The sequence below is a fragment of the Bubalus bubalis genome, chromosome 22 (assembly GCF_019923935.1).
Source record: "Bubalus bubalis isolate 160015118507 breed Murrah chromosome 22, NDDB_SH_1, whole genome shotgun sequence".
Lineage (NCBI taxonomy): Eukaryota > Metazoa > Chordata > Mammalia > Artiodactyla > Bovidae > Bubalus > Bubalus bubalis.
The window spans coordinates 3,989,508-4,012,721 of record NC_059178.1 but is presented as its reverse complement, the minus strand read 5'-3'; the positions used below and the strand labels follow the sequence as shown (position 1 = coordinate 4,012,721).

The 23,214-nt window shown below is 50.2% G+C and overlaps 1 protein-coding gene across 1 annotated transcript; it reads right to left on the bottom strand.

The window, feature by feature from the left end:
• Window positions 1–2,228: 2,228 nt before the first annotated feature.
• RAX (retina and anterior neural fold homeobox) lies at window positions 2,229–7,058 on the bottom strand. The gene is made up of 3 exons (XM_025273363.3): window positions 6,517–7,058; window positions 5,965–6,221; window positions 2,229–3,196 (listed from the first exon to the last, which is right to left on the bottom strand). Exons 1-3 carry the CDS (start codon window positions 6,803–6,805, stop codon window positions 2,684–2,686), a joined length of 1,059 nt encoding a protein of 352 aa, XP_025129148.3. The 5' UTR covers window positions 6,806–7,058; the 3' UTR covers window positions 2,229–2,683.
• Between the last annotated feature and the right edge of the window lie 16,156 nt (window positions 7,059–23,214).

Here is a 23,214-nt window from a genome sequence, read left to right as displayed (position 1 = left end):
CTCCAGGGACTTGTTCCTGAATCCAGGTATGGTTCAGTCTGTTGGTGCCTAAAGATATGGTTTAGAATATTCATTCTCAGAGTAAAAGAAGAGAGGAAAATGGTGGAAAGCTGCATATGCAGAAAGAAAGAAAGAAAAAGAATAGGAAGGAAAGTGGCAGAGAGGAGACAGAAGGAGCAATGAAAATGACCAAAGTGAAGTCGCTCAGTCGTGTTCGACTCTTTGTGACCCCGTGGACTGTAGCCTACCAGGCTCCTCTGTCCATGGGCTTTTCCAGGCAATAGTACTGGAGTGGATTGCCATTTCCTTCTCCAGGGGATCTTCCTGACCCAGGGATTGAACCCAGGTCTCCCGCATTGTCTGAGCCACCAGGGAAGTCCTTAAGGAAATCAAAGTAGATGCTAATGGTGAGAAAGAAAAGGTCAGAGGTGTCCAGGACTAAGGTGAAAGAGGGAGGAATAAGTGTGGTACTCATCTGAAGTGGAGTACCACACTTCAGGTACTTCAGGTACCACTGAAGTTCTCTGAATAAATTATTCCTAGTAAAATGAAGGCATTGAAGGATGAAAGAGAAGATAGGCCAAAGTGAGAGAAATTTACTTACTTATTTATCCTGAGTTTACCTATTTTTTTTCCTGCCGAGAGCTGATATCACTTGGGCCACTCCATTCATTTTTATTGTCAAAGAAAAGCATTAAATGTATTACTCCCTACCTTCCTGGAAAGGGGCTTCCCAGATATCTCAGTGGTAAAGAATCTGTCAGCCAATGCAGGAGATGCAGGTTTGATGCTCCAGGATTTGACCCTCCAGAGTCAGGAAGATCCTCTGGAGGAGGAAATAGCAATCCACTCCATTATACTTGCCTGGGAAATCCCATGGACAGAGGTGTCTGGGGGTCTATAGGCCCTGGGGTCGCAAAAGAGTCGGATAACCCAAATAGCAACAACCACGGCTTGGGAAAAACAACCCACTCAATAAAATCTTACTGACCAGCTTACTATGTGTTAGGCTCCAGAGGAGGGCCTAGGGGTACACAGCCCTGGTTATGCCCAGACCCTAAGGACCCACAGGCCAAGGACTGGGTCCTGTGATGACGCTCCCTCCCTTTCCAGCTCCGACAGTCCTCCTTTCCCCGGGTAGGTTTCAGGAACCCAAGGGCCACACAGGGATACTCCGGATCAGAAAAGTGGGATCACAACGTGTATTGCCTCCTGCCAGGTCGCCAAGAGTTTACACCATGCGGTAAACTACCTATCTTTCCCATTTCCCAGGGAGACCCGGCTCGTCACAGGAGGAAAGGGAGCTGGGGTGGTTCACTAACGTCCTAACGACCCTCAGACAGTACTCCGCGAGTACCCCGCGAGATGCTGGCGCCCATAGAGACTTCTGAATTCCTCCCCCAGCCCCAGAGACGGCGCCAAAGAACTGCAATCCTGTCCACGACGCGCCCGCGAGGACGTGCGCCCCGGGTCGCGGCGCACAGCGCTCCAGGACATCCTTCCGGAGTGCGGCTGCCAGCCCCACGCGCGCCACGCCGAACCGCTGGGCTGGGAGGAGCGGAGCGGTCCAGGGAGGCGAGCCTGAGACGCGGAGCTGACGAACGTCGGCCTGCTCCAGCCTCCGGAGCACTAATGTCATCAACCCTGGGTAGCAGGAGCTGGCCCCGAGCTGGACACTTGAACAAGGATCTGAGAGGCGTCTGGAGCCGTCGCGGGTTGGAAAGAGGGAGGGGGGGCCGCCAGGAGCTTCGGGAAGTTCTGCTCTTACCCTAGGAAGATGGTGTAGGTGGATGCTTCCTATTGGAGTCAGTCCTTCCAAGTAGCGGCGGCAGCCCGGCTATTAGGGTATCGAGGGGCTGGGAACGCGCAGGCAGCTGAACCTTTGGCTCCAAGCACCCAGAACCCCGCACACTCGTAGGCGCCTGTCGCGCCAGGAAAGGGGAGCTCGGGTCTAGGGCGCCGCGGGGTCGTGGACGCGGGCGAGTCCGGGCGGCAGCGCAGCGCCGGGTGAGGATGAGCAGGGGGGTGGGGTGGGAGTGGGGGTGTTGGGGGGGGTGGGAGTGGGGGTGTTGGGGGGGCGGCCCGGCTCCTCCGCAGCCAACTGCTTTTCCGCAAGCCCTGATCCATCACCCGAGGCACCACCCCCCCACCCCGCCCAGAACCCGCATTCATACACACAGCTTCCTCCGCGCCCCCGCAGTCCTGAGAGCGCTGAACCAGTCAAACCAAAACAGGTCAATCTTTAATTCTCCGCCCCACCTCAATTCTTTGAAGCTACTTATTACAAACAGTCCCTCAAACCTTCTCCGTCTCCCCTTCCTCCTAGCCGTCCTTGTTCGGGGTTGCCACGCCGCCCTGGAGGGGCCGAGGTCAGAGGCTTCGGGTTTCTTGAATCTGGAGGCTCCGGGGCCCGCCGGGTGGGGGCAACGTGGCCACCTGTCTTCGTCCAGCAGCGAGGCCAGGGGTCCGTGGGGACGTAGGGGTGGCCAGAGGGCCTCGACTGGCCTAGGAGTCAGCCCTCCGGTGCGAGCCAGGCGCAGATGCCCGACCCGGACCCAGTTGTTCGCGTGGCGCTGGGCAGGAGGGGCCGAGCCCGGGGGACCCAGGGGGAAGGGGTGCGCGCGCCTGTGGCTCGGGGTCGGCTCACGGGACGGCGTCTGGCCCGATTGGGTCCCCGGGGCCCCTAGAGGGCCTGCCACGGCTTCCCGATGGCCTGGATGTGCTCCTTGGCCTTCAGGCGCAGCGCTGCGATACTGCTGTTGCGTGGGTCCGCCTCGTCCAGCGGGAACTTGTCCCCGAAGCCGGGCCCGCACGGGTAGGCGGGCGGCGGCGGCGGCGGCGGCGGCCCGAGGGGCTGCAGGCCGGGGCCGAGCGGCGGGGAGTTCAGGAAGGGCGGCGGCGGCGGCGGCGGCGTGTAGCTGGCGGGCAGGCTCTGCGCCGGCGGCCCGAAGCCCGGCAGGCTCTGCAGCGCCGTAGCGCCCCCGGCCGGCAGCGGCGGCCCGAGCCACGACTCGAGCGGCAGGGCGCCCCCCGCCGGCCCGCCGCCGCCGCCCCCAGGGCCCGCCCCGAGAGGCGCCAGGGCTGCGGCGGGCGGGGAGCGGCTGAAGGAGAGCAGGGGCGAGTCCTGGAGCTTCATGGACGACACCTCCAGCTTCTCCTGCCGCCGCCACTTGGCGCGTCGATTCTGGAACCACACCTGCGGAAGGCAGCAGAGCGCCGTCGGGGTGCGGAGGGCGCAGGACTCCCCGCTCCCGAGGAAAACCGGGGCTCCACGGCTCCCCCTGCCCCTCTCACCCCGCGAGCCCTGCTGCACACCCGCGGTGCCCTTCCGTTCTGTCCCGTCTGCCCAAGGCTACCCTCTTCCCTCACGCGCTCGGAGACTCTGTCCCACCCCGGTCCTCCGTGGCGGTTCCACCCTGTCCTTGTTTCTCCTCACGCTTAGCTGTGGTTGTTTCCAACTCGTGGCACCAAACAGGCGGGGGGGTGGGGGGGGGGGGGAATGAAGTTAACCCTGGAACCGGACCGTGGGAAACCCGATCTCACCAAATTTCTGAGACTGCTGGCTGGCGGCCCATCCTGACATTTCGCTTTAGACCCGGCTTCCTCCCCGGGTGGCACGGCTCACAGTGGCCTATCTACCTCTGCCTCCGTTATAAACATAGGTATAAACGAAGGCTCGACGTACTCTAACTGGCAACACTGGCTGTTAAAATGGACCTGTCTCCACATTACTGGTTACAGTAACTGAAGGACAAACTGGGTTGATTTTATTATCCCGGGCATATTTAAATATGCATGTGGCTGCTCTCCTAAGATTTTCATTTTTATTTAATTGATATCTGACTCGTATTTCTGATATTTCTTAAAAATGGCTTTCAAGGATTACAATAGTTCAATAGTCTACTTTTATTGTATGGAGTTAGTTTTGACATGACCCTAAGATGAATTCAATGAGTTCAAGTTTCTCTTTTTGTTTTAGAGAGTCCATGCCAAGAGTCTCTCTCTCTTCTTTAAAGATTGAAGTCGCTTAATGCTGAAACTTCCATTGCTGATTTGATAAAAAGCACAGGAGAAGGCGTAATTAAGGCTTCACTACCAAGTTACCACCGGGGAAACAGAACACAGAGAACTGGTCCAGTTTAGTGCAGAATCTAGAAGGAACTTTGGCCAAACTGGTGGCTTCAGTGTTGAATTTATGAAGGAAAATGTGGGAAAGGTTGACACCCCACAAGGGAGACAGCAGTTCTGAGTTAATAATAGGGAGAGGGACTCCCTAGGAAAACTGAGGAAAAAAAACCACCCAACACCTGAGCAGAGCAGGACAAGTATCTGCAAGGCTGGAATTTGGTGGGTGGGAGAGAAAGAACAGAAAATGCAGATTCCCTGGGCCCCTTTCTATAAATGATTCATCTGTGTATCCCAGGCCCTAATTTCCCAAGAAGCATTAGATATATGAACACTGGCACATCCCACTGCCCGCCACCAAACCCCACCCCATCCCATGAAACATCAGGCTTTAGGTCCCGTATCCAGAGTTCCAGGGCTAAAGCCTGTGGTAGTCTGCTCTTCTCCTGCTTTACTGCTCCCTCAACACAGTGGGGACCCTGTGATCCCCCCATTTGATGACATCATAGCCATGTGTTAAGCACACACCATATGCTGGGCCACTGTGCTGGCCCTGGGATAGAGAAGTCAGACACTGTTCTCAAGAAGAACACATCTTAGACAAGAAGCAAACATCCCCGAACAAGTCAAGAGGGAAGGAACAAGTGAAGGAGAAGGAAGGTGGGACAGTGCTGTGGAGACAGCCCTTGAGTGGGCTGGGCCTGTATCCCAGAGGGGCACTGGCAGGCTTTGCCCTTTCCCTTTTCTTCATTTTCCACTTGTTTTCTTCCCTTCTCCCTACCCCACCCTCCCTCCCTGTAAAGCAGGTGCTGAAATGTCCACCCCTTCAGTGAAACCCTTGCAGCTCCTCTGCCCTGAATTAGAAGAAATTGTACTGTCCCTGCCAGTTAGTGCTAAAGTCACATTAGGGAACCATGTTTTAAAACCATGACGTTAGTTTAACCCCTTTAACTAAACAGAAAAGACAAAAAGCAAGAGTCTGTCCACTTTTACTTTTTAAGACAAGACTAAAAGCTCCAAACGTCTGAGTTTCCTCCCTTCCTGGAAATCCAATTCATTAGACACACGCAGAAGTCCCATCTCAGCCCCAGGGCCTTACAGATGCCACGAAATTTGTTCCCAATGTCTCCCCTTCAGGCCTCTCCCAATTTGGAAATCCTCCCAGATTTTTCACAGATGACTAGCAAATATTTAAGGCTTTCAAATATTTTAATGATCAGGGATTAAAGATAATTCAGCCTTAATTAAAGCGAAAACCCCTTTAAATAAAAAAGAAAAGGGCCTCTGCAGCAGCGGGAAGTTTGGCTGGAGGTGCACCAGAGAAGCAAAAGTCAGTTTCTTAAATCCTCCGAAAGTTTCAACTGCGAGGCGCCAGGCTTCCGTAAGAAGACAGGGTTTTCGTTTTCACGGAGGTGCGCACAGTTAGCGAACAGGGTAGCATTTGGGCCCTCAATCCGGTTACACTGGAGCCGCTACCTACACTCTCTCTCCACTCAGGGCTTCCCGACCACCCCCCTCCCAGAGCTCCCTCCCTAGTCCAGGATGCTGTCGCCTCTCCATTTCGTCAGCCATTCCCAACTCCTTTAGTTTAGAAGCAAAGGACCCAAAGGGGAGATGCTACTACGAACTGGAACAGACCGTCCAAGGGCCGGTGCGCGGGGCGCCTGGAAAATCAGTGACGCTCTCGGGAGGTGGGGGGGGAGGGTTCTGGTCGAGCCAAGTCGAGGAAGGTCCACCGGCAAAGTGCCGCCATAAACGCGAGGCCGCCCGGGGATTCTAGGGAGCACCGGCCGAAGCCTGGGCCACCCGCCCTCCCCCGGGCCCGTTTGCGCGCTTTACCTGGACTCGGACCTCGGGTAAGTTGACTTTGCCCGCCAGCTCCTCGCGGCTGTACACGTCGGGGTAGTGCGACTTCTCGAACGCGCGCTCCAGCTCGTGCAGCTGGTACGTGGTGAAGGTCGTGCGGTTCCGTCGATGCTTCTTTTTGGGCTGCTCCTCCTCCGACAGCTTCGAGTCGCCGGGGGCGGACGATCCTCCAGGCAGCCCAGGGCTCGGTCGGGCCTCCCCGGTCTCCTTGGGGCAGTAGGGGCGGGGGGCTGGGACGACGAGACCCCCGACGGTCAGAGACACTTGCTCGGGGTACACGGGGGCCGCCCTGCCTACCCACGCGGGCTCCTAGCTGGCCCAAGGAGGCGGGGTGGGGTGAGGGCTGCGAGGGGTCCCTAAGCTTTCCCAGAGCTCAGGTGGGAAGCCCTTGCTATGCACACAGCCCCCAGCCCCGCGCCCAGATGCTTTAATAACAGTGAAGGCAGGGGCTCTCTCCTCTTCTCGAAGAGCTCCTGAGTCTGGGAGCCCTAAGAGGGTCTCGGAGCAGCCAGGGTGTGCACTCACCTTCGTACTCCGGGGCTGGCGCCGGTGCGGGCGGCGGAGACTGTTCGGTGCCTCCGGCAGGCGCCTTGGGGCCGGCGGGCCGCGCGCCTGGCCTCCTATCCCGCTCCTTGGTGCCCCGGGCGGCCCGCTCCTCCGGGAAGGAGCCGAGGACCCCGTCGTCCTTGGTAAATCCCAGGATGGCTTCGATGCTGTGCAGCCGCGAGGTGCTCCCGCCGGGGCTGCGGAGCAGGTGGCCGGCGAGCGAGAAGCTGCCGTCGGCCATGGCTGGGGCGCAGCCCGGCAGGTGCATGGGGGGCGCCGGGGCCGGGAGGACGCGGCCCGCGCTCTCGGCTTCGCAGCCGGCCCAGAAGACCGCGAGCAGAGGCTCGAAGTCGGCTCCCCCGGGGGCGGCCGTCCAGCCCGAGGGGGACCGAACCGCGGCCAAGAGCCGCGAGCGCCGCCAGCCCCGCCTGCGCGCACTAGAGGCGGGCGAGCGCCGGGTCCGCGGGCGCCTGGGTCCCGGCTGGAGTTGGAGCTCCGCCCGCGGGTGGCCGGGACTCGGGGTGCTAAGGCTGGGAGCGCGCCCGCCCCGGCTCCTCCCCTCGCCCGCACCGTCGTCTGCCCTGGCCCCTCCCTGCAGCGGGGCGGGTCCTTCCCCGGGGTCCTTCCCCTTCATCAGGGTCCTCGCCCACCCAGCCGGGCGGGGCGCGCTCGGAACCTTCCCCCTCCCCTCTCTCCATCCACCGTTCACAAGCAGGAGGCCCTGTTTGACGGGCCTGGGTGCCCGGCTCCGAGGGCCCGCTTCGCCCAGGCCTGCGCGCGTGGGGCCGACGCCCTCCGTCCCACCTCCCCCGGGGGCTCAGCTTCCTTTCAGCCCCCTCCGCTACCCCAGACCCGCCTTCTGCCCCCCGGGCTCCGGTCCTCCGCTGGGCTGAGCGCCTGCGGCGACCCTTGGAAAGAGCCGGAGAAAGCTACCCGGCTCTACGGCGTCGGAAGTCTGTCCACGCTCCTTAACAGTTTGAATTCTCTCCTCTCTCTCCCTATGTATGTCCCCCTGCCTGCGCTCCTCTTTCTCCGTAGTTTGAAGCCTTAGGTTTCAGGTTGATTGTGTTTGACTTAACCGCTTCTCCCTGTCCCCTCGAATCGCGCTCGCGCAGCTCCCTGACGACGGCGCTCGCTCCAGGGGCGGTGGGGCCATCCGCGTCCCCAGGCCCGTAGACCTCCCGGGCCCACCGCCCAGCCCGAGGCTCGGGGGCACCGAGTCCGACGACGCGCGGCCGGCCTCAAGCCGGTGGGAGACCCGCTGGGTGTTTGTCCTGAGAGGACCCCTCCCCACCGAACAATGTTCCAGGCCGAGATGACCCAACCTCAGGCTGAGGACGGAAGGACATTCCCCCCGGGGCAAGGTCTCGCCTCTCTGCGGGCTCCGGGCGCCATCGACCTGTATTTCTTTCTCCTTTGGGGACTCCACGAGACTTCCATGGCCCGGAGTGGCTTCCACAGGCCAAGTGGAAAGATGATTTGCGCGGGTGAACTTTCCCCCCGCCCCCACCTTCTCCCAGTGCTGTGAACAGCACTGCTCACACCTGATGCTAGATCCCGGGAAGCACCCCTGACCTTCATTGAAATGCTGGCAGGAAGTGTGAACCAAAACGCTTTCCAAATAAAAGCCTAAGGATCTAGAGATTCTTTTCCTTTTGTTTCCTAGTTGTGTTGACTATGTAAGTTTAAGGTGTGCAGCATAATGACTTGACACATATACAAATGCATACACACATAAATGATTACTGGTTTAGTTAACATCCACCATCTCATACAGATAGAAACCTGAGATTTTTAAAATTCCTTTGCCCTCTGATCTCTAGGTAGGCGCGTCTCCCCTGCCCCCATGTTGATTGACTTCATCTTGCGTTAAGATGGGCACCTACTGTGTCCCTACTGAGGGTGGGACACTGATGTGGGCCTTGACATCACACAAGAAAGGAGAGGCTGGGGCCCATGGCCTCAGGGGTTTAACTTCCAGTATGACAGCAAGACAAAGGAAGTGCTGTTGTTCAATCGCTAAGTGTATCCGACTCTTTGCCACCCCATGGACTGCAGCACGCCAGGCTTCCCTGTTCCTCACTATCTCCCGGAGCTTTCCCAAATTCATGTCCATTGAGTTGGTGATGCTATCTAAGCATCTCATCCTCTGCCAACAACAAGAGAAAAACTCATATTTTAGGATCCTCCACCTTTAAATTAATATTAGAAGGACATTTAAAAGGGTACGAGACAATGTTAAGGATCTTTAAATGGAAATGATTATTAATTCTCCAGAATGGGCACACGGGAGGGGTTCAGTCCACTAATCTCTCTGTTTTTAATAAAACTATAAAAAGGTAAATTAAAATAGCAAACACATGAGTTTGCCGTGGGTAAACTTGAGCTACTGATTCACATGAGAAACTTTTTTTTAAAAAGCTACATTAATGAAGATCAATACTCACTTTACAGTTTTGCATATCACTTTATGGGTGGCAGCACATTCTTCATACCATCCTAGCCTCACAACCCTGCAAGGTGAGCCAGAAAAATATATTTGCCCCCATTTTACAGAAGAGAAGACTGAGGCTCTAAGTGATACAGCCCTTAAGTGGAGCGGACAGGACCAGAACTCAGACTCTCCGACTCCTTATCCAGTGCTGTCTGGCTGTCCCTCATTTGTAATCCTTACGGCAGAGTGTGATATTTTTGAACAGATTCAAGATGCATCTTAGTCTGCAGTCTGTCTTTAATCCTCCCCAGACCCTGAATCCTGTGTACAAGACGCTGAGGCAGAGGTAGCTTAGTTCCTCAGAGAGATGCGGTTCAGACAGTGGCCTTTGGGCGCTGGGGTCCCGGGCGAAGGACAGACCCTTGGCAGGGCCCCGCCCCAGGGCAGGAGAAGCCTGCGGCCAGCCCCCTTCAGCTTTCCTAGGCTGCCAGAAGCGCTCTCCCTGAAAACAGGCTGGTGGCACCCCATACGGTCCCCCACCTGGTTACAAAGAGGGGGGGCTGACGACCCCTTAGTGACCTGAGGGTAGCAGCAGGGATAATCGGTTGCTATCTGTTGTTTCCCCTCTGAGTATGCGTTTTTTGTCAACTCGCCCAATATTACATTGATCTCTGTAACCACCGCTCAACAAAGATTGGCAGCATTTTCTTAAGCTCCTGCCCACATGCTAAGGGGCTTACGGCCTTGTTTTCCAAAGTTAATTCCCTCTGGAACTGCCCCGCACTCCCCAACAGGTGCAGGTGAGGTTAGCTTCTATTTACAGTTCATTTCAGAGTTTATTTCAGAGAAAAGCAGAAAGGACTTCAACAGCCACTGGCAAGGGACCACAGAGGAGACAGGGCAAAGCAGGACGAGGGGAGGCTGGGGCTTCTTTTGTGCCTGGCATAAAGAGCTAGTCAGGACCATTGTGGGCACAGTGCAGGGTCCTCCAAGCAATCAGCCGGGGGCCATTGTTAGGGGCTAATCTACATGTGTATTTCCCAAGAACTCGATTAGGGAAGATGAATGGACTCGGCCATGTTCCTAATTCTTCTGGCCCAAAGCTGCATTTTTCCAGCAGTTATGCCTGCTCGTAATCAGCCCAGCTTCAGCAAAAGTAAGAAGCCTGGCTTCTGAACCCCACTTCTGTTTAATTCATTAATTCATTAGGTAGATCAAAGAAAACCCCCTTCCCCACCCCGTGTGGATTGAATTTTATGCTGCTGAACCCCTTCAGACTTGGCGTGGTTTGGGGAAAACTTTCCGGAAGTAAGGAGAAAGAGGGTGGTTAGGACTTAGGGGGTGTCTGAGGGTCGGAGGCTGGGCGTGATGTGGAGTAGGTGATCTAGAATGACAATCGGAGCTGGAAGATTTTGAGAAGAAAGGGGCTAGGGACTGGTAAGCTTGCAGAAAACAAAGTCCAAACAAAGTCCAAATACTAGCAGGGCGGTGGCTCTTCACCTTTGATGTGTAAGAGGGTGTCCCTTCTGGGTGGACCGCTTTGCCCACAACACTCCTGAGGAAACGAGCATTTACGGAGTGACTTTTCTGTGCACGGCGCATACTCACTAAGTGAGCTCATGGTTTTGGAATCTAGTAATCTCACCTTGAAGAGATGTTTCAGGCTCGGGCGGATAAAGTGCCTGTTGGAAGACCTTTGGGTTATCACTCCATAAAGTGTATAAAACCAACGTGATGTCTTCATGGAGACTATCCCCTTAGTAGATGCCTTTTAATTCGGGAGTAAGTCCATCTGTCTCCTGCCACACCGTCTCCTCCTGCCACACCATCTCCTCCTGCCACACCGTCTCCTCCTGCAAGCTGATACATGCTCATTTGGGCATAGCAACCTAACTTTAGTTATAGCCAAAGCAAAATTCAACACATATAATCACTGAAAACACACGCGCGCGCACACACACAGACACAGACACACACACACACACTGAAGTCAAACGAATTCAGTTATCAAAAGTTAAAATTGATGTATACATGACACATTATTTATTGAACACTAACTATATGCCAGTGGGCACTCTTCTGAGTCCTTTACGGAGATTACCTAATTACGATAACCCTGTTTATCATAATTCTCACGATAACCCTGTGAAGTAGACACTATTATTATCTCCACTTTCCAGACAAGGAACCCGAGACACAGAGAGGACACGTCACTTGCCAGAGGTTTACAGCTGGTTTCAGGTGGAGTTAGGACTTGAACCCTGGTGCTTTTTCAGGAATATCCATCTAATCACTTCATGTACCACCTCCCAATATGGTGTGTGTAAACATACATGTTGCTAAGTCGCTTCAGGCGTGTCCGACTCTTTGCGATCCCATGGACTGTAGCCCGCCAGGCTCCTCTGTCCATGGGATTCTCCACACAAGAATACTGGAGTGTATTCTTTCCATGCCCTCCTCCAGGGGATCTTCCCGACCCAGGGATCGAACCCACATCTCGTACATTTCCTGCATTGGCAGGCAGGTTCTTTACTGCCTGGCAGGCTACAGTCCATAGGATCGAAAAGAATCAGACATGACTGAAGCAACTTAGCTGCACACACGCATTCTCCTCTATACTGTCTATTACGGTATATCATCAGTACAATATACAGGCCACTGACAATCCTTGCCCAAAAAATCAATAGCAAAACTCACTTGTTAATACTGACATACTGAGTCCAGAGATAAAATATACTATCTCTCACTATCAGATCTTCCCAACTGAGGAAACACTTCCCTACTTGAAGCGTCACAGAAGGTATATTAGGAAAATGTTCTTGGAGTTCTTATCACAAATTCGATTTTTTTTATAAGTAGACAATCCCTCGTCACTTCCACCAAATTGGCACAAATGATCAACACACTTCCTAAATTCCAGCTTATTAGCCAACATGACCACCTAAATCTTCTCTACTATTTTTAGGCTACATTGAAATAAGTGTTTGGAATTCCCTGGTGATCCGTTAGTTAGGACTGTGGGTTTCCACTTCAGGGGAACTGGGTTCAACCCCAGGTTGGGGAACTGAGATCCCACAAGGCGAGCAGTGCAGCAGAAAACAAAAGTGTTGATATAAGTGTATTGCAGTGAATAAAAATCCTATAACATAATTGTGGCTAAAATACATAAGCCGATGAAGAGATGGGCCTCACAGGCATCTCTGGCTGAACTGAGCGCCTTGTTGGAAGAGCAGATGAAAATGGACATCTCATGTACTAACAAAAATGAAACAGCCCCGTTGGGGACAGCTGTGTTTTCCTGCAGAAGGCTCCATTTGAAAGTCTTCCTTTGATGTAGGAACAGGGACCATAGCTCTCTGCAGACCATCCAGTAATTAGGAAGAAGCCTGTCCTCTTTGGCACTCTCCTTGCTTCCTAATTACATCATTTTGGGAACAACAATACTTAAAACTAACCTTCGGTTTAGTTTTCTGTTATTTCAGAGGACCACGAGCTTCCCAGATGGCTCAGTGGTAAAGAATCTGCCTGCAATGCAGGAGACCCGGGTTTGATCCCTGGGTGTGGAAGATCCCCTGGAGGAGAGCATGGCAACCCACTCCAGTATTATTGCCTGGAGAATCCATGGATGGAGGAGCCTGGTGGGCACCCATGAGGTCCCAAAGAGTTGGATATGACTTAGTGACTGAGCACAGGCTTAGGAATTAGAAGAGGAAGCTTGGTGACAAAGCTTGGTATCTGCTGTTTTGCTTCTAGCTGCCATTTTTCCTTAGTGGGTGTGGAAACGTGGATCCAGATCACCCTAATGGGACAGCGTATCTGCATGGAGCGGGGCTGGAGGCTAGGCTCCAGACTCCCAGACTCCACCAGGCTGCTGTGGCTTTGCCATTGCCCCTCAGCTTGCAGGACCAGTCACTGGGTGCCCCATGCTTGCACACAGACCTGGTCCGCGCTTGAATCCCAGAGGAATATGTTTGTTGTGCACACGCAACGAAGCTGCTCCTCAGGATACTTCCCAGTCACTTGTCAAGTTACCTTGGCCCTGAGCTTGCTTTTGCAGCTGATGCAAATCCAGGTAGCCTTCGTGGAGGAGAAAAGCGCCCTTGGCAACAGATTTGCAGGGCCTTTGAAGCAAACAGTTGATATCCTGACTCATTGCTTCAAGAGAACCAGCTCTTCCTGACTTGTGCACCAAAGGTTAGCACCTTTTGCCAGCTCTGAGTTCCTCTAAGTAGCTTGAAGTCAGCCATAGTGGGAGTATTTTTACAATCCAAATTAGCAAACACTGCAAAATCAGAGCATTCTCACTCTCAATGTCCTTTAATATTTTAAAAATATGTTTTTAAAATATTGACTAGCGTATCAGTGCTCCTACTTCATTCAAGAGTGAAGAAATCAGAAAGTGTCATTACTTCTAAAAAGTAAAATATGACCTCTTGGGCAAGAGATGCTCACCTTTTTGCCAAAAAATGTGGGACATTTACATCATTATCTCATAATAGGTAAATAAAGGGAAACTTGGATTTCTGCCAAAGAAATGTGCTTTTTGGTTTTTTTTTAATTGTTAGAAGCAAAGCAAAGCTATATTCAGATAATTCCTCTTTACTTGTTTTCTAATTAAACTAATTGAATTCAGAGTGTCTAGGGGAAGCACAAGAGACATTTATCTCAAGGGGCTGATGGTCTTGAAGCCCATCAATCCTCTTAGGGTGCTAAGAAGGCAAATCTGAGGATGCCCGCTTTGCAGCAGCCTTGACCCAGCTGCCACCCAGAGTTTGGTCGTCTCCAGGGTTTTTCTCTTCAGAATTTTTGTTTACTTGATTTCTGGCTGTGCTGTGCCTTTGTTGCTGTGCCCAGGCTTTCTACGGTCTTGGAGAGCAGGGGCTGCTCTCCAGTTCCCGAGATCGGGCTTCTCACGGCAGTGGCTTCTCTTGTTGCCGAGCAGGGGCTCTAAGAGCAAGCCGGCTCAGTAGCTGTGGCAAACGGGCTTAGTTGCCCTCAGATACATAGAATCTTCCCAGTCCAGGGATCAAACCCACGCCCCCAACATCGGCAGGCCGGTTCTTAACCACTGGACCCCAGGAGAGTCCTCCCCTCCCGTTTTTGAAAGGGCAGTGATCAGGGGGTCAGTTCTCATTTCGTCTTCCTGGCACCCTATAAGGGCAGGATTCTTATAAGCCTGTTTGTCTCTCCCCCAGTTTCCGGATGGCCTCCTGGAGTACTTCCGGCCACTCTCCCATCAGCTCCCACTTGCTCACTGGGCTACAGCCTCACGGGCCTTTTCTCTCGAAAACGCCTGCGCCCCTTGCTGCTCAGGGCCGACGCACTGACTGTGCTCGCTGCCTGCAATGCCCTCTCACATGTTCCCGTGATCCTTCGTCCTCATTTTATTGGTCTCACAGCACCTTCCACTCTCCAAAACTGCCTTCCTCTTTATTGATTTCTTTGTTACCTGTCTCCCCTCATTAGAATCTACGCTGCATGAGAAAGGGGACCTTGTTTTCAGATCCCTAGCATTTAGAACATGTGTGAGACACAGTTGTGGCTGATTTAATGAATGACTGTGAGGAACTCTGTTTCACAGAGGAGGACACAGATTTAGTAAATTGTCTCATTTCACACAGCTATTAATGAGCATGGGTATACTTTTTTTTTCTGCATCTTTCATTCAGTCCTTTGGAGCTTTTCTAAAATATTAATTATTTCCCAGACGTTTGGAAACGTCAAACTGTTTCGCTTGTCCTTCCCAAATAGTCCGTAGAAATCATTTGATCGCTTTCAAAAGTCAGCTCAGTCCACTCCAGTCTTGTTAGCATCAGCGCTGGCTGGGGTTGCCTGCTCCGCCTTTGATGTGAATGTTCGTCAAACCCGGAGCCGGGGCTCCACGCCGCCACTGCCGTCTGCGGGAGCCCGCTGCGCCGTTCTCTCTTGGCGGGGTGCACCATCTTAGGGAATGCCGTTCTTTTCTCCAGAGGGGCTCCTGTCTCTACGGCAGACTATGAGCTTTTACAGTTGACTGCAACTTTATGGACATTTGTTTGTCAATTTTTATTGTACTTTCTCCTTTGACCCCTTAAGCCCTAAAAATGCTGATCTTATGTCCCGACCAATCTAATTAGCCCCTTTTAACCACAAGATGCTTTCAATGGAGTTTTCAAGATGCTCCCCAGAAGTCATCTTTATTCAAATGTCAGGAGTTTGCAGCACTAACTAAAGGTTAGATGTGTTGTAAGTTAAAGGAATGAGAGTTAAAGAAACACAACTTGGGAATCTTTTAAGATCTCTAAAATGACCTAAGAAAACAAGCAAGCATCACTGTATTTACTTATATTATCCTTCTACAGCTCAAGGGCTTAGACACCATCTAAGAATGATGGCTTCAGTTTATAGACGGAATTTCAACAGTACAGAGTTTTCCAAGGACAGTGGCACTGGCTAAAGTGCCACCCGAGTGCTAAACGTGGGCCCATGTGGATTTGTTATACCTGTATTTCTACTTTTGATTAGATTTGTAATTTTTCCATAATAAGAGTGTTTTAGGAGGCACAAAATTTTCACAATTTCTGAATCTGAGTTTAATTTATATGACATCTTAAGAATTCGTGAACTAAAATGGACAGAAACGGGCGAATTCAATTCAGATGACCATTATATCTACTACTGTGGGCAAGAATCGGAGAAGGCAATGGCACCCCACTCCAGTACTCTTGCCTGGAAAATCCCATGGATGGAGGAGCCTGCTAGGCTGCAGTCCATGGGGTCGCTAAGAGTCGGACTCGACTGAGCGACTTCACTTTCACTTTTCACTTTTCACTTTCCTGCATTGGAGAAGGAAATGGCAACCCACTCCAGTGTTCTTGCCTGGAGAGTCCCAGGGACGGGGGAGCCTGGTGGGCTGCCGTCTATGGGGTCGCACAGAGTTGGACACGACTTAAGTGACTTAGCTGCAGCAGCAGCAGTGGGCAAGAATCCCTTAAAGAAATGGAGTAACCCTTACAGTCAACAAGAGTCTGAAATGCAGTACTTGGGTGCAGTCTCAAAAACAACAGAATGGTCTTGGTTTGTTTCCAAGGCAAACCATTCAACATCACAGTAATCCAAATCTGTGCCCCAGCCACTAACGCTGAAGAAGGTGAAGTTGAATGGTTCTATGAAGACCTACAAGATCTTCTAGAACTAACACCCAAAAAAGATGTCCTTTTCATCATAGGGGACTGGAATGCAAAAGTAGGAAATCAAGAGATACCTGGAGTAACAGGCAAGTTTGGCCTTCACTACAAAATGAATCAGGGTAAAGGCTAACAGGATTTTACCAAGAGAACACACTGGTCGTAGCAAACACCCTCTTTCGACAACAAAAGAGAAGACGCTACACGTGGACATCACCAGATGGTCAATATTGAAATCAGATTGACTGAATTCCATGTCTTGGCTATTGTAAATAGTGCTGCTATGAGCATTAAAATGCATTAACTTTTCTATTTTAATTGCATAAAGAGATGTGAAATTCTTGTAGAAAGTTTCATCTTTTGTGGGAGTGATATTTACATATTGTTCAATGCTCTGAACTCTTAAATAAGAGTCCTACACATGAACACAAGAGTATGAAGCAAATATCTGTTCTGCATTTAAACGCTTAGGCAGAGAGGAAAGTGAAAGATTAACGTGTATGGAGAATACTGTGTTTCACTTGTTTGTTTCAGCCTTTCTTCCTGTCATACATTTTTCACTAGAGCTGCCAAAAGTAGAGAAGTTTGCACATTCTGCCCCAACATTTAATTATAAATATAAAATATATATTTGGATAAATTTAAAACATATAATAAAGTTGAAGGATTATAAACACCATGTACCCACCACCTAGATTTTAAAATTAATACTTTGCTATATTGTTCTATTCTATCTCTCCATCTACCCATCTCTTATCTATCAATCCATCTCTTGGTTTTGTTTGTTCCTTTTCGTATTTCTTAAGGTAAGCTGCAGGTTTCAGTGCATTTTATCCCCAAATACACAATCGCGAGTATATCGTTGGCTAGAGTTCAATAGTTTTTTAAGGATTCTCTTTTTCTTTTTCAATAAAACATACATATGGTGAAATGTCTACATCTAATGTACTATTTAATGAATTTGGCAAAGATGTATACCTTAATATGCTTTTTTGTAGCAAACGCCTATCAAGATAGGGTGCATTAAACTCACCCCAGAAAATTCCTGCCTGCCCCTTCCTGGTCAGCGCTCACCACCATTCCTGTAGAGGCAAACATTTTTCTAGTGTTTTTCACCATTGAATAGTTTACCTGTTCAAGAACTTGTTACAAATGGAGTTGCGTTAGCACAAGACGGCTTTCATTCAGGTTCATGCTTTTGCGATGGATCCGTGTTGTTTCCTGTGTCAGAGGGCCGTTCATTTTTGCTGCTGAGCTGTGGGAATATTCCGTGGCTGTTTATGCATGCGCCCGTTAACAGGCCCCTGGACTGTTTCTACCTCCTGGCTCTTATGAAGAAAGCTGCTGTCAACATTCGTGGGCACATCTTCTTTGAGGACATGCACTTTCAAATCCTGAGAGCGGAACGCTAGGTCAGAGGCAGTTTAGCTCAGTGTGTTATTTTTATATGAAACTTCCAGCACTTTTCCCAAAAGTTGTTGTGTTAGTTAATACTCCCTGCAATAATATCTAAACAGTCCAATTACAACACATTTCGACCCACACTTGTTGCTGTCAGTTTTTAAAATTTTAAACACTTTACTGGTAAAATGTCATTTTGTTAAAAAAAGAAAAAAAGGAGAAAGAAGGAATCCCCTGGCAGTCTGTGGTTAGGACTCTGCATGTCCACGGCAGGGGGTATGGGTTTGACCCCTGGTTGGGAAACCAAGACCCGACAAGCCATGCTGTGTGGCCAAAGAGAAAGAAAACAGAAAGAAAGTCATTTTGCGGTTGTTTTTAATTTTCATTTTCCTGACAGTTGCAGTGAGCACCTTTTCACGTGCTCAACCATTGGTGTATCCTCCTTGCTCAATGATTTTGCCTTTCTTTTCTTGCTTTTAAAATTTTAATTGTTTAGTTGCAAGAGTTTAAATACATGTTTCTACAAATTATATAATTTATACCTGACAAAAGACTGGAATCAAGCTGTGTATGTAATCTGTATAAAATGCATTAAACTATATATTTATATGTAATTAGATCTGAAAAAATAGAAATATATTTCTCCCCAATTCCAGTCTTTCATCAGATACACATTTTGAAAATATTTCTCCCAGTCTGTCACTTAAATAAAGCTTGCTTATAAAGCTAACTTGTTTATGATGTATTATCCGTTTTCTATATTGCTGAATTTGATTTGTTATTAGTTGCTGAGGATATTTTTTAACCTCTAGGCAACAGGGAAATTGGTCTGCTTATAATGTTTTGATCAGAATTTAGAGTCAGGGTATTTGCCTAATTAATTTGCTTGGAAGAAGTCCCTCCTCTCATATTTTCTTTCTTCTCTGATATCTCAACAGGTAAAGAATTTGCCTGCAACGCAGGAGACACAGGCGACTTGGTATGATCCCTGGGTTGGGAAGATCCCCTGGAGAAGGGAATGGCAACTCACTCCAGTACTCTAGCCTGGAGAGTCCCATGGACAGAGGAGCCTGGCTATAGTCCATGGGGCCGTAAGGAGTCAGACACGACTGAGGATGAGCTTGGTCAGGGACCCACCTGCTAAATTTAGGGCCGAGGTTTAGACCCAGGCAGCTCGGCTCCCAGTTTAAACCCTCCACTCCTGTTTCCTGAAAGGGTCTCTGTAAGGCTGATGTTGTTTCTTCCTTGACTATTTGGTGGAATTTACCAGTGAAGTCATGTGGGCCTGGGTTTTTCTTTGTGGATAGAATTTTGAGAATTATTTCTATTTCTTAAATAAACATGGAGTTGTTCTATTTATCATGTGTCAGAATTAGTGAGGTGTGTTGTATCAAAGATGTGTCAAGTTCACAAAGTTGTCAAATTTATTGGCACAAAATTCACCATAATATTCCCTTATCAAACTTTTGTTTTGTTTTCTGCCTATTAAACTTCCTGATAGCTCAGTTGGTAAAGAATCCACCTGCAATGCAGGAGACCCCAGTTTGATTCCTGGGTGGGGATGATCCGCTGGAGAAGGGATAGGCAACCCACTCCAGTATTCTTGTGCTTGCCTTGTGGCTCAGCTGGTAAAGAATCTGCCTGCAATGCACAAGGCCTGGGTTCAATCCCTGGGATGGGAAGATCCCCTGGAGAAGGGAAAAGCTACTTGCTCCAGTATTCTGGCCTGGAGAATTCCATGGACTGTATAGTCCATGGGGTCGCAAAGAGTCAGACACGACTGAGTGACTTTCACTTTCATGGGTTTCCCACGTGGCGCTAGTGGTAAAGAACCGGGCTGCAAGGGATGCAGAGACTTGGGTTTGATCCCTGGGTTGGGAAGATCCCTTGGAGGAAGGCATGGCAACCCACTCCAGTATTCTTGTCTGGAGAATCCCATGGACAGAGGAGCCTGGTGGGCTACAGTCCATAGGGCCGCAGAGTCAGACACGACTGAAGCGACTTAGCACGCACTCCAACTTTTTATTAGTATCTGGAGGACCTGTACCGTATTCCTTCTTTTGTTTCTCGTGTTGATATTTGTGTTCACTCTTTTTTCCCCCTTAAGCAGTCTTTCTAGCATTTGTCAACTTTGTTGATCCTTAAAAAAAAAAAACTTCTGAGTTTATTTTTTTTCCATATTTTGTTTTTTATGTCACTGATTTGTGCTCTTTATTATTTCTCCCTTTCTACTTATTTGGTGAGTTATGTTTTTTAAAGAGTATTTTTGTTTATCTGTTAGTGAACTTAGCTGGATACAACTGCAAACTGTTTCTCTCGGATGGGCGGCGACAGAATTCTTAGTTCAGTTAAGAAACAGTTAACGGGGCTGCTTGCAGTCAGCCTAACGCATGCATAGGTCAGGGATTAGCCAGTATCTACATAGATTTCCTGGTGGCTCTAATGGTAAAGAATCTGCCTGCAGTGCAGGAGACCTGGGTTCGATCCCTAGGTCAGCAAGATCCCCTGCAAAAGGGAGTGGCAACCCACTCCAGTGTTCTTGCCTGGAGAAGTCCATGGACAGAGAAGCCTGATGGGCTACAGTCCATGGGGTCAAAAGAATCGGACACGACTGAGCGACTGACAGTGACTGACCACACGGATTTCAGGACTGCCCTCGTAGGTCTGTCTCCCTTCCGGGAATCGCTCTTTTATCCCAGACTCTGCTGGTTCTTGGAGCCCATACAACTGCAGCCAATATGACTGCACGTTTCCTGAGTTTTAACTAACTTGGTTTGAGTGGGGCGAGCTGCCAGTAGTAACCTATAAACAAACAAAAACTCATGAGTGCTTTTTTTCCCCTCCAAGTGTAGATCTGATTCCCCTCCAGTGCAAACCTGCTTTGGGCTCTTCTCTGGTGCCTTCAGGCTGTTGTTTCTGTCTGTGTTGTGTCCAGAGCTTGCAGTTCTTTTCAGAGGGATGTTTAATTCCGTAGGAAATTATCCTGTTATCAGAAGCTGTGATCACTTTTAGTCTCACTCTTCTCCCTGTCTCTGATGGTTCTGTTTGTAAGCGGTGATCTAGCAGGTAGACGAAGAGGAAGTGCTCATACACCTCACAAACTGAATTATTTGGCCTCCGAATGGCTGAGCTGTGTTAATATTCCTTCATTACACTGGAAGGGTGCATATCTAAGTGAGGACTAAACTAACTCCTGGCAAATTGGAAAGTCCATTTAATTTGTCTTCTTGGACTCCACTCTACCATACCTCTCCCCAGACTCACTACGGTTCCTTCTGCCTGGCTAGAAATGCTCCCTGGACCCCTAAATTTTCTCTCCATGGGCAGCCCTCTGTGTTCTTGACCCCTTTCCTTTCTGGTACCTACAAAGACTCAGTCCCCTGTCCACCCAGGGGCCTGCTGTCCCTCTGCTCAGCTGGAGTTAGTAAAGAAATCCCGGTCTGCAACAGTGACCATGGGCCAATCTGCTCTGTTTCACAAGATAAATCTGCACTGGATATCGACCGCCCTTGAAAGCGTTGCGTGAATCAGAGAATGTAAAGTCAGCCAGCCCCTCCGTTTTCACTCTTGTGAAAATGAACTTCCAGAGACAATCAATGACTGGGTGAAGGTCATGCGCTGGCAGAACTGGTGCTAGGATCCTAATTCCCGACTATCAGCTAGCTCAAACATCAAGGGAGGCCAGGTGTGGGGAGCGACAGCACCAGAGCCTTCTGCAAGGCCGGCTTCACCTGGGGACAGCGACGGTCAGAGCAGGATTGCCCGGTGGTTAACGGTGTCGACACTGTGCGGTGAGAATTGAGGAAAGAACTGAAGACGTCCTCACTGGGAATGAGAAGGCTGAGTGGGGGCACCATCAGGGGCTTGAGTGGGACCTGAGGCTCAGCTGCGGAGCGGCATACGAGAGAGCCGGGGCTAAGGGGTCGGAGGTGCTGCCGATATCAGCTTAAGACAAGGAAGGCTTTTTTAACAATTAGAGGTGTCCACAAACCCACAGTTGGAAGGGGTGGTGGCTGAATTCCCTTGCAGCAGCCGAAGGTGAATTCTGTACCACTGGGCTTCCCTGATAGCTCAGTAGGTAAAGAATCCGCCTGCAATGCAGGAGACCCCGGTTCAATTCCTGAGTCAGGAAGATCCACTGGAGAAGGGATAGGCTACACATGCCAGTATTCCTGGGCTTCCCTTGTGGCTCAGCTGGTAAAGAATCCAATTGCAATTCAGGAGACCCCGGTTCGATTCCTGGGTAGGGAAGATCTCCTGGAGAAGGAAAAGGCTACCCACTTCAGTATTCTGGCCTGGAAAATTGGACTATATTATAGTCCATGGGGTGGCAAAGAGTCGGACACAAGTGAGCCACTTTCACGATCTACCTCAGGGAGCTTTCAGCTAAGGCTCCACTGGGCTATTGTAGAAGGGATCCCTTTACCGTGTGTGAGTGTGGAATAGATCCCTTTGGGCCCTTTATAGTTGTTGGAGCAGGCGATGGCACCCCACTCCAGTACTCTTGCCTGGAAAATACCATGGATGGAGGAGGCTGGTGGGCTGCAGTCCATGGGGTCGCGAAGAGTCGGACATGACTAAGCGACTTCACTTGCCCTTTTCACTTTCATGCATTGGAGGAGGAAATGGCAACCCTCTCCAGTGTTCTTGCCTGGAGAATCCCAGGGATGGGAGAGCCTAATGGGCTGCGGTTTATGGGGTCGCACAGAGTCGGACACGACTGAAGCGACTTAGTAGCAGTAGTAGTAGTTGTTGGATTCTGTGTTTTGTGTCTGTCCCATGGTATAGACACGTCTTCCTTCTAGAAGGAAAATGCCTTCTCAATGTCCTAGTCCATGCCCTTCCCTGCCCACCCCAACCCCCGCCACACAGGCATGTGACACGGTACTGCGGTGACATGGTGTGCTGCGGTGTGGTGTGATATGCCGTGGTGTGGGGCTGTGTGGAGTGTTGTCAAATGAGAGGAATCAGATACCCATGGCCAGAGTCCTCTACAGTTATACAGCTCCAAATGGTATTGGAGCAGTTTGGGTTGTCAAGAGAACTGCCAATGTGGCGACTTTCTGAGCAGCACTGGCTGCATCTTTGACAAGAAAGCAAGTCTTGTACATCATCCTGCAGCTGGTCTGTGGGATAATTAGGAAGGCATGCTATTTTATGTCACGACAAACTAGACGAAACAGGGTCCCATGCATCTCCCATTCAGCTCATCCACTCCAATTATATGACAGAGTCAGGCATTGGACTAAAAGGAAAATTTTTTTGTGTGGCCATGCTATGCAACATGTGGAATCTTTTTTAAAAATGGTATTTACATTTTATTTTTAAAATATTTATTTGGCTGTGCAGGGTCTTACCTGTGGGACCTAGGATCTCTGCTGCAGGATTTGGGATCTAGTTTCCGGACCAGGGATCAAACTTGTGCCCCCTGCAGTGGAAGCTTGAAGTCTTAACCATTGGACGATCAGGGAAGTCCCTGAAAATAAGTCTTATCCTTTATTTGTGGTTTTAAAAATTGTGAATATTTCAAACTTTCTGGTATAAAACAAATCATAATTCACATGCCAATTCTGATAAAAGACAAGCATGGTTTTAAAATATGTTCATGGTATCTGGCGTTCATGGATGCTACAATCTGACTTTGTGTCCCTCCTGCCAAAATTCATATACTGAGTC